Genomic DNA, 11,838 nt, shown 5'->3' with positions numbered 1-11,838 from the left:
CTCTTGGAAGGTGTGTCTATTTTGAAAAATGCTTGACCACTGCAACTCAGGCAGCTTGTGTGGCAGACGGCTTGCAGAGGAAATGGCTGTTTCTTGTGGATGTAGCTGCTGGAGAGTCTTGTTTTAAACTGTTAAGCTGTTATTATGTATAAGAAATAAGCACTGATAAAAAAAATCACATAAGTAAACAAGGAAAAAGGTGATTTTTCTTTCCCTTAAACAGTTTATTAGAGACTGATTAATTTTGCTTTTTTTTATTTTTTATTTTGCTTCTAACACAATAGAAGTTCTCGTTGAGACCATTTTAAATGTGAGTATGTGCTGTATGAGTAACAAGCCTCTATGGTAACTATTTCATGCACAGTTAGTTACATGAAATATAATATTCAATGGTTTAATGGGTTTTTAATTAGAAAAGAAATTATTAAGGTTTGTTTGAGATATATTCAATATAAAACCAAGTATTAACAAGTACAGCCTGATATTATAATCCATCCAGTGGACAGTCAGCCAGTGCAGTGATGATGTTTGCAGCTTGATTGGTGGATAGGACAACTTGAACATGTCCAGTCAGTGGGAGGAAAGCGTGGTGGTCAGGGTGGAAGGCAGGATGTGGATCATGTGCAGGAATAGGGGCTTATCACACCATAATCAGCTGACAACAGTCAAAGAAGTTGACAACAAAGAAGGAGGAAGCGAGAAAAAGAGCTGCAACAAAAAGCATGAATAAAATGACAATCTTGCAGCTCTAAGTCAGAGGCCATCTAGTGACTGGGTATAGAAAGACAGGTAAAAGGCTGTTTACTGAAGAGCCACCGTCCCAATCTGGCTTTGTTTCTGGCTTCAGTCTCCAATTCAACCACAGAGAGGTGGAGCTGGACTCTTTGTCTCTGCAGTGTTAGCACACCCAGGAAAGGAATCGTGACAAGATTACAGAGAAAGTTTTTGTCAGCCTGAAGTGCTTCACATGTAAAATAGCTGAGAAAAACACCAACACCAACAGAGAGCTCTGACTGGAGAAACAAGTAGACAAGTGATTCCTGCACACTTTGATGTTCAATAAAGAGTTACTGGAAAACACATTGAGGTCCTTAGACAACATATCACACTGAACAGAAAATGAATAAACATTTAATACAGTTCATTTTCATCCATATGTTACCAATCTTACAGTCAGTTTACAGGCTCATATCCAGATGTGCATGTCAGTCTACACGACCCCTGTAGTCTTTCAGGTTGAAGGAGTGCTTACAGTCAGAAACAGATATGTTCCATATATGACTTACTAAAATCCACATATTCGCATCAATGATCCATGAAGTACGATGATTTTTTTCAAACCAATAACAGATGTGACCTTAGTTTCACTGAGTTTTTTCCAATATCGGCTCCATCTACTGATATCCTCAGAACCCAATTCTCTCCTGTTGTTCTCAAACCTTTGGTTTAGGACAAGCAGCCAATCAGAAGAAAGCTTGCATAAGAGGAGAGGAGCTAAAGTGGCTTGTTTCAGACAGAGGACGATCTGCAGCAAGGCTCAATGTAGGATAAATAAAGACTAGTTTGATCAGCATGAGTCAAAGAATAAATATAAGCAGCTGGAAATGAGCCTGAATGTTCCACTTTAAGCAGCTGTTGATAATGTCGTACAACTGGAAAACCATCAGCAGATGCAGTCACGCGTATCACATGCAGGCAAAAGCCCAGCTTGTAAGAAAAAGTTTCCATATTGAGCCACGTAAGTATACAGTGACAGTAGCTTAATTCACTGATTACAGTAAATAATCTTTAGAACCTTCCCTTGGATGTGATTTATAAAGCTTTGAGAAGCAGAATGAGAAATGGCACCAAGCTTCTTTCTGTTAAAGAAGTTAAAACAAAAATCCAATGTTCCTGTGATCACATGGTAAAACAGTCAAACACGTACAGTTCAGACATTAAAAACATCTGGAATGATTCCTCTGTATCCTCGACTTGAGATCTAAGAAAGGCCCTTAATTCCAATCTCGTTTTCATAGAAAATCCCATAAATCACCTGTTTAATGTCAGTCTCTCACACTGCTCGCCTCCATCAGCAGAGTTAAAAAACAATACATTGGCAAAAATTATGTCAGCATTAGTGCAAGTCTTACATTTTTAAAAAACTGCATCAAGTGTTACAATCTCTCAAAGTGAACGTGATAACACGTCACAGTAACGCGACTCTCCGGTCAGAGCACATCTCCGGGCACAGTCCTCCGCACATGTAACACTTCCCTCGTCAACGTCCCTTCTTTAAAAAAAAGAAAAAAATTACTGCGACTTTCCGAACAGGTGTAGCTCATTCACCCCGCTTCAGTCCATTTAAATTTAGTAGAAATGTTAAAAACATGGAGAGATCGGTATTGGTACCTTTCATCACTTTAAAACAGTCTGAGCTCGCCAGCAGACGGCCACAGACTCGTGTTCAGACGGGGCTTGAGGAGAAAGGGGGCAGTTCGGGACATCAGGACTCATGTGGTAAAGCGTCAAAGAAAAGCTCCCGACAGAGCCGAGCTGTGTCCTCTGGAGAGTAGACCGTGAAGCCGATGGTCCGTGGGTCGTTGAAAATTTCATAGTCGTTTCCTCCCTGCAGAGAGAAAAGAAAAACCATTAGATTAGTGCCGCCTGGTTTGGCTTGTTTTGTTCTCTCTGAGCAAAACAAACCATAAAAAACAGATAAAGCTTCATTTGGCTGAGGCCTGATTATTCTGGGACCGTTGGACTGAGATTGCAAAACAACTGAATGGACACTTAACAAGCAGGAGTCTTTCCAGGGTTTCCCAGAAGTGCAGCTGTTTCTCTTCACATCTACACCCTTTTACATCCTCATAGAAAAACTAAGTTATACGTCTCCACGTTATTTCTGTCAAATATGGTAAAAATGAATTTTGATCAAAACTTATCAAACTGATTCAAAGAGAGATTTTGGTCCAAATCAACATGATAGCATCAGACAGTTGCTGAAAATTTGTCAGATGGTACGAGGGATGAACATAGTCAGATAGGCTGATGTGTTTAAATGACGCTCATTGGTACACACACCATTACACCACCAGCCGGCAGGATGGATTTCATGCTGTTTACAACAAATCTTCTGCTTCTGTAGCCCGCTTGATATTTTCTATTTTTCTGTGTAAACGCTCACGTTAGGCCATCTGACATCAACAACGACGGCACGTTCAAAGTCACTTCTTCCCCATTCTGACCTGTACCTAATGAAGTGGCCAGTACATGTAGAATCTAATGCTATTAATCCAGGAAGTCACTTTGTCTAATTTCTGCACTTCTTCTAGATATGCAATTGCTCATAAATGAAAACATCTAGGAAAAACATAAACAGGCTTACTGAAACTGCAAAACTCCTTGGTGCCAATTAAACATCTCATGTAAAAGTGAAAGCAAGTCAGATTTAAACCTTTAGACCAGCATTCTTTCTAATGGCCAGAAGGGGGAGGACTTCTCTGTTAGCTAAAACAAGTCGGACTGGATAGAAATCATAAACACTTCCCTAGGAAGTTATAGTTTCAAGTCATTTTTAATAGAATAAACATTCATTTTATAAATTATGGTCATCATAGGAAAACAAGAGGTACAACAAGGCCTTACTTAGAGAGTGGTTACACTGTGGCTGATGAGTTGTGACCATGTGAAGAGTTTTTCACAATTGTCTTCAACATGCCAAAGCACAAAATATGAAAAATGAAAGCCTGACTGGCCAATCAATGAGCTATTTCACAATCACATACAGTTGGGGTGTTGTAGTCTCCAGAACATTCCTGCTTTTTAACCGTTTATGACTGAACTTACATCTGAGGTCTCATTGCCAAAAAAGTAGATGGCATCCAAGCCTTCCCTCTCCAGCACCTCTAAACAGAGTCTCTTGTCCCAGCCCTCTGGGAAAATGTCAAAGCTGATGAGGCCACCTAAGAGGAGATAATGACAAGAAACATGGCTGTCATTATAATGACTCAGACTTTAAATGTACACTGTGTGTTTTGCGAATGATAGCTTCAAAGAATAGCTTGTATTATAAAGTAAAAAAAATATTCTTTTGGCTTCTTACTGACAACATACAGCAGTGTTTTTCTAGGAACTTTGTTGGCAGAGAAAACAGCATACTAGGAAAAGGAATGTGTCCCCAAAACACACTTGTGTACGTCAATCTTTGTCGAAACAGCGCTGAGCACTTTTCTGTGTTTAAAGAGTCACAGAAAAGGGAGCAGAGATATTATCATGGCTGCAGGGTGATTTATGTTGCAGCTCAAGTTTTTTTTTAAACTCTAAATGTAACAGAAGAAGCTCTGTCGTTGCTCTGTGCTGACTTGAATGACCCCGGTGACATTTAAACTGTGAAATGTGGGTGAAACATCTCGCTCGGAGGCCTTTAGCAGGACCTCTTTCTCTCTTTCCCCCATCATACCTTACATTTTTTTGCCATCTTGTCTTTCAGTTAAAGCCTTTAGAGCTCAAAAACAACAACAAAAGCCGAGAAGCTTCCAACCAATCAGAGCGCTATTTCCCTCACACACCCTCCACACGCCTCTGTCCTAAACACCTTCAACCTCAGACTTTAAACATGGCAGTTCTTCAGTCACATCTGTAATCAACCCACCCCAACCCTCGACATGCATTCTTCACCCTCATCAACTGCCCCCAGATGACTGCTGACACTGCACAGATGTACACATCTGACCTTTATCAAAACTTACTCAACCGCTTCAGCTAAATAGTTATACATCCACCTCTTAATCGCCTTCCTCATATAAACAGAGCCTTCTTTAAACTACAGGCATTATTTAATTGAAGAACACACAGGGTGTCGTTTACCTCGTGTCAAATGTTTGTGTGCACAGTGTCCCTTACATTCTGTACTCTCAATGCAGATTGGATAGAGTGTCACTCAGTTATATAACTCCTATCGCAGAGATCAGCTTATATCAGCAGCCATTCGCAGGAAGATAAACTCTGAGCAAAACAAACTAATAAATCACCACCGCTGCACATCCTCTGGATTGACTGACCTGTTTCTTTAGGTGTCATTAATAAAACACACACAGCTGCTTTAAACAAAAGAGAATACAAGTATATGCTCAGCAGAGATGGGCAGTAACGCGTAATCCGATTACTTTTTTCAAGTAACGAGTAAAGTAAGGGATTACTATTGCAAAAACGGTAATTAGATTACCGTTACTTTCCCGTAGGAACGCTGCGTTACTGCGTTACTAAAACCGTGATTTTTTTTGTGAGAATGTCTCACGACAGTGACGTAAGCGAGTGCGACGTTGGTGACAGCAGCTGTGTGCAGATCAACAATGGATCATATATCGAGTGCGGGAGAGAGTATGAGCGTGCAGCGTTTAAAGCTTGGAAGTACTGACCTTACTTTGAGTTTGATTCCATAAAAAGCGACAAAAACATTAGTGTCCATCGTGCGTGGGAAGAAAACTTGTTTTTACAGCGAAAAAACACCCCTAAACTTCCAAGCAAGCACCGAGTGCGCTACGACGTAATGGGAAACTCACAGAGAAACTCGCAGATTCTTCAACTGACCGCTGCGGCACACCTGCACCAGGGTAAACCTCCGCCTACCCCACTCCTGCTTTACAGGTGAAAATAGAGCAAAAGGACCGCTAGTCTTTGACTTTATTTATTTTCTGCTGTGTTTTACTTGCATCTATTTGAAAGACTGAGTGTAAACACACACAAAAAAAATATTTTATGTGCTGGAATGTGTAGAAAATAGGTTTAAATATGAAACAAATTTCTTCCAGTCAGAGAATGTTGCATATAATTAAATTTTTGCTTGATGCATAAAGTTAAAAGATTAAAACTAATAAAACAAGTTTTAAAAAGAGACTTTTCCATTTGATTACATTTTGTATGATGGATTATGTAGAAAAAGTAGAATTGGGCTGAAAGATCGATCGCTTTATCACCTCTTCAGGTTGTAAATCGTGTTTTTAAAAAGTAACTAAGTAACTAAGTAATTAATTATTTTTGAAAATAAGTAATCAGTAAAGTAACGGGATTACTTATTTGGGGAAGTATGTTGGTCAGTGTTGGTCAAGTTACTTTTTTCAAGTAACTTGACCAACACTGATGCTCAGTATCTTTCTATTCATTTATCTGGGGAAGTAAGATCTAATCCCTTCTTTTGCTGCTACATGTCGAGGATGTTCACAAGCAGGTTTGCCGTGGGTAAACAAGGCCAGCTGTCTCGCATGTGGGCAGCCTTCATGCATCACCAGCTGAAGTTCACACCTCATGGAGCACGTAAGCAAACATCAAGTACTTGATTCACCTTCCCTGACACACTTTAATAAAGCAAGACAGGGAACAGCGAGTGTGTAATAGTTAACCGAGGCCTCAGATCAACAGTACAAGGTCCAAGACACTGCATACAGGTGGGAGACAGAGGGGCCTCTTTGTAAACTGAGATAAGATACAGCAGGCAGATAGATGTGGTTTGTCATTAAACTACATGGTATTGAGCTGAATACTGACTTAACTGAACATGAAAACAACATAAAAACAAAGGCGGTCTTACTGGTCTGACAAACCAGAAGAGTGAGTCGCTTAAAATAGTTCAAAGCCTGAAAGAACCAGTGTTAGGCTGATGATGGTGAACTGATTTGGCTGGTTCAGGTATGAAATAATAGCTGATGTTTTGATGATAACTGAAGTGATTACCAAGACAAATAAATTACAATCAGAGTGATAAAGTATCAGTTGCATACTATTTTAATCATCGCTTCAAGAGGTGTGTCCCAGTAATGTCAGCTTTCTTGCATGAAGATTTACAGAGAGCTTTATTATATTTATCAGTGGGTGTGAAGATGCTTTCAGTTTAAACTCTCTCACCTTTAGTAAACCGTAGTCCTTTTCCAGCAAACTCCTTTTTCAGAGCAGCAACAAATTTCTCTCTGATCTTCTCTCTCTGTGGAGGGAATGACAACCCAGTTAGCTCGATGGCAAAAACGAAGTAAAAGTGCTTTTGCAATGTAAAAGTTCGTCAAGTTCACAGAAACCGCTGCAGTAGCCATGTCATTTTCTCTATGAATACAGCAGAGAATGCAGGAATTTAAATGTTAGCAGGTAACTGAAGAGTTAACCTTCGACTTCCTCCATATCGCCTGTGTCTGTGAGCCATCAATGGGCAGCTTGTTAAGCGGTCCTGAAAGCTCGCCATTGTTTAACGTCCTTTGTCTTTGTAACCGAGACAGTAACACGACTTGCTGTAACTCTCAGTGACTGATATTTGATATTTAATTTTAAGGTTCATATGTCAGGACATAATAAAATCAATCATCTGGTCCTTCAGCTTCTAAAATTATTTAAATCTAAAACTAAATCAAATGCAGTGTGTGGAAAAACTTCGTGCACCCCATGAGTCAGTAGATTGTAGAAACACCTTTAGCAGCAATAACTCGAAGAGCTGTGGAGGAATTCAGTCCGACTCGTTTTTGCAACATTGATTCAGTTCATTGCGATTTGTGGATATTTGTTTATGCACAGCTCTCTTAGAGTCCCACCACTGCATTTTAATCAAATTGAAGCCTGGGCTTTGATTGCAACACCTTCATTCTTTTCTCTTTCAGACGTTCTGTTGTAGATTTGCTGATGTGCTTGGGATCGTTGCCCTGTTGCATGACCCAATTTGGACCAAGCTTTAGCTTTTAAACAGATGGCTTCGCATTTGAGTCTAGAATACTTTGGTATACAGAGGAGTTAACGGTGAACTCAATATCCTGTGAGTGTAAATCAAAGCTTAATTATCACTGTGCTTGGTAGAAGGATCAGCAGACAGCCAGAGATTGTTTTTTAGACTTAAGGAGGTTGCTGTCCTATTTTTACTCATGCAGAAATACTGATCCCTTATGTTGATCTGAATTAGCAGAGAGCTTTGTCAAGGTAAGCGTGTTCAGTGTTGGATGAGTTTTCAGTTCAGCTGATTAAATGCGAGTTTGCTCGGTTAATGTTATCTCTAGAAAGCAGTGCATGTTCACAGTATTCAGTCTTGTTCACAGGTATTCCCAGAATGTCTTAATTTAATTTATAAAATATAAATATTTACCTGTCCTTGTATCCTTATCAGTACAATATTGCCACACAAATTATCATAATGCTATGCTTTATCGATTTCTTCCACCGCCCCTAGTGTTTAATGGTTGGTCTAAGGTGTTCATGCTGATATGCTGTGTTTCGTTTTGGCCAAACATCTTAATCTTGGTCTCGTCTGTCAAAAGGACTTTGTCCCGGAAGTCAGATGTTATTCAGATGTTTTTTTTACAATGTTTTGTTGCTTTTTCACCCTTTTTTTGTAGCAAAGAAATGGCAGCTTAACTGCACTGCATAAGTTTTGCTGTTACTAAAATGCCTGCAGGGACAATAAATAAATACATGGTGTTTGCTTCTGAATAAAGTACTTCTGCCAATGAAGTTTACCTTGTCGATTTCAGAAAATTCAATTCGTTCCTCTGCCGTGCAGCTCCGACCGATGGGGGAGATGTTGATCATTCCGTTCCTGAACTCAATAAATGTACCCCTGCGGCAGAAAGGCATCGTCAGGATATAATACTTGAGTTTAAACATAATGTTATAGCTTCATATTTGATGAGAAATCACAACACAATTGTGTTTTCTTGCTTCAGTGCCTCAGGTCATTGCTAAAATACCTCACATTCCTGAAAAGCTGGAATTCAGGTTTGTCTTTCTGCCTTAGGTTAAAATAGCTTGTAGCCTAATTCTTGTGAGCTCTTTTTACCATCTCACCTTTTCTTTGGCAGTTTGATAAGTCCCATGTAACTGAGGCAGAAGTTGATCAGGTCCTGCAGCAGCTCCTCCCCGATCTGGTTTTGAATGGCCTGCAGGGATTAAAATACACGAAAAGACCAGGGTAAACAAATGGAGTAAAACTAAGTTTTACAACATGGTTTATGACAGCAAATTACTTTCTTTATGCTTTTGTGCAATCTTCCTTTCATTACAATTCTACTTGTATTCTTGTTACTGTTATTTTTTGAATCAGGACATAAAAACGTGTATCTGAGTATAGGAGGACTTACATGTTTTGAGAGGAGTTTCCCATCTTTGTACTGCACTGTCCCATTTTCAGCAAACACATAATCAAACTTGTGTATCACTGCAAGAAAAGAGACGGGTCAAATGTACCTAAATGTGCTCATCTATTTCTCTTTAACCTACATACTAAATTTGGAGCAGCTCCTTCGCTAATCGGAAGACATAGCTGCTATATTTACCCAGCAGCAGATTAAAGTGTATGTAACGCTGGCTACACGAGTTTAATCCTCCTGACTTTCACACTCACTCTGCACTAAGACAATGATGAGGAAGCTCTGTAGCTGAGCCTGTGTTAAAGCTGCTTTTATAACTTTAACAGAGGCAAAAGCCAGTAAAACAAAAGCATGCAGAACTGCATAAAAACATGTTAGTTACAACAGCTGTATCAAATTTCAAATACGCAACGTTAATATTACCTGTGACATTGTAACACAAAGTAAGTGAAGGTTCACCTTTGGCACACTTGGCAGGGTAAATGAAACTGCCGAGCTCTTTTTAAGCACAATGCAGCTGCATTCCAGCGGTAACCTCATATTGACTGACAGACAGGTTATCAGCCTGCCTGCAGCAGCTGGGCGTGAACTCAGCTGAGAGGCTGCTGGTGCAATGCCCGTGTTACAATTGTGTGCTTTGGCTGCTGGTTTGGGGAATCACAAGATCATAAAGTGAAGTGAACATACATGCAACACACATGAAGTTAATGACTGGCCGAACCAGCTTGCGCTGTTATTTATTTATGGCAGGTCTCGCGTTTAGAAGGAAGCTTGCTTTAGTTTAATTTGCGGCTTAAATACAAAATTATTTCCAGAATTAATCATAACCTCAGCTCTACTCCCTGCAGCCTGTGTCAGGGCATGTTGGGTGATGGAGCTTGCTGAATCACAAGCGTCTGTGGCTGAGACAGGAAGAGATCTCCTCACCATCATCTCCCTCCCCAAGCTGCTCTGCAATCTTCGAGTAGTCCGACCCTCCCACGATGCCGATCTTCACCTTCTTACGCAGAGTCTGGAAGAACTCATCCAGCTCTGGGTCGATTTTCTACAAACAGGAAAAACACACTTTAATTATCACTTTATGTTTTAATGACACAAACACACCTAAACACACACACATCGTCATCAACAACAAGCTCTCTATCTTGCAAAGAGGTGTAGTGTCATTTATTTGGAGCAGATTTAAAGTTTCCCAATGTAAGGAGGAAAACTCCCCGAACTGCACTCAAAGGAGACCACATTATGCAATATCCGGGCACTGACGCGTCCTGCACACACGCACACTCACACACACACCAGTGATCCTGCATGAAACTGAGCATAGAAAGTCAAAGACAAAAGAACAAGAGAGTGTGCATAAATCAGACGCTCCAGATACAAAAATCAAAGGCTCTATTAAACCTTAGATAACTGGTAACAAAAATGGTTATTTTAAATTTCCTGCAATAAGCCAGCTGAGCAATGCATTCTCAGTTATTCTGCACAGCAACATGTGTACCTTACTGAGAGGCTTTGCATGCAGCTGCATGGCGAAGCCTGCCTTCAGTACCTTATGATAGAAGGACTTTCTGATGCACAGTTGATGTTGTGAAAGGTTAAAAACTTGGTAATTAAATTGTAAAAAACACCTCAAATAATAAATACAGGTTTGAATTCACATTGGATTGAAACCTCCTGGTTGACAGTTATGAGTTTATTGCATCTTAAAGTGCATAGTGTCGCCCTACACTTTTTTTCTCCGAGATGCAACTATTACATCACAGCCCTGTGATTGGTCAGTTGCAGAGATCGCCATGGAGCACCATTAATATAACACTGAAGATATACACCCATGTGCATCCCCGCAGACCCGTACCTGGGTATGTGTATAGGAGGAGCAAGGAGTGCAAAAGGAAAGTAAACACTGTGAGAAAGAGCACGTGAAGTCATCAGGACACCGTGTTCTCTACAGTAAGGTGCCTCTCATCAGAGGTCAATGATGAGGGCAGAAGAGGAGAGAGCTGTCATGAAATCTGATCATAACAATAATAATAAGATTATCGATGGGAAGCGAGCTCACCTCTCTCGGTGGTGTCAGAGTGCCGTCCACATCAAACAGGCAGAGGACGTTTCTGTCCGGAGAGAAGCCCTGTGCTTTCTCCATGTCTTCTGCTCCCTCACTGTTCTTATCTAGAAATGTTCAGCAGAAATGCTACTGCAAGGTCCACTCTCGTGTAAAGAGGCGCATAAAAATATCTAATTTACATAATGGAGAAAAAAATGCATCCGCTATCAGCTGCAGTGCAAAAACCAACAAAATAAAATATAAAATGAGCTTCCAGCTTTATAAATAAGGATGGTTATCTCTCTCAGTGCGAGGCTCTTCTCTCCCTTATCTTTCTTCTGAGCCGCAGTCCTGCTGGTTTGTTTTGGGTCCGCTTGGCTCAGTGAAGCAGCTCTGCTCACACTTCAACACACGCTGCGTGCCGTACGTGTTGGATTTTTCTGTTTCTGTTCTGCAGCGCTCATTAAATCACCAGCCAATCACAGCCAGGGGACATACGTGACGTCAGGAGGCGGGGCAGGTTAATTTACTCGCCATTCAATGGCCGACGGCCTTTCACCTACAAGCGATGAGCAGGAGCTAGGAGTGGTTGGAATAAGGAGGGTGCTGTACGTTTGACACTGAGTAAAGCTTTGTTTATGAATGAGAAGAGTCTGAATAACAGTGTAATTGCGGAAGCCCAGGTTCAGCAGGATATCA

The 11,838-nt window shown here is 40.5% G+C and overlaps 1 protein-coding gene across 1 annotated transcript; it reads right to left on the bottom strand.

Moving 5' to 3' along the window:
* Positions 1 to 1,103: 1,103 nt before the first annotated feature.
* Positions 1,104 to 11,569, bottom strand: pmm1 (phosphomannomutase 1). Its single transcript, XM_004575482.6, has 8 exons — positions 11,155 to 11,569; positions 10,023 to 10,140; positions 9,087 to 9,163; positions 8,794 to 8,885; positions 8,467 to 8,566; positions 6,883 to 6,958; positions 3,829 to 3,944; positions 1,104 to 2,608 (listed from the first exon to the last, which is right to left on the bottom strand). Exons 1-8 carry the CDS (start codon positions 11,236 to 11,238, stop codon positions 2,486 to 2,488), a joined length of 786 nt encoding a protein of 261 aa, XP_004575539.1. The 5' UTR covers positions 11,239 to 11,569; the 3' UTR covers positions 1,104 to 2,485.
* Between the last annotated feature and the right edge of the window lie 269 nt (positions 11,570 to 11,838).

The sequence above is a fragment of the Maylandia zebra genome, linkage group LG4, assembly GCF_041146795.1.
Source record: "Maylandia zebra isolate NMK-2024a linkage group LG4, Mzebra_GT3a, whole genome shotgun sequence".
Classification (NCBI taxonomy): domain Eukaryota; kingdom Metazoa; phylum Chordata; class Actinopteri; order Cichliformes; family Cichlidae; genus Maylandia; species Maylandia zebra.
Note: the sequence above shows the minus strand (reverse complement) of the source record. Positions and strands in the feature narration are given on the sequence as shown.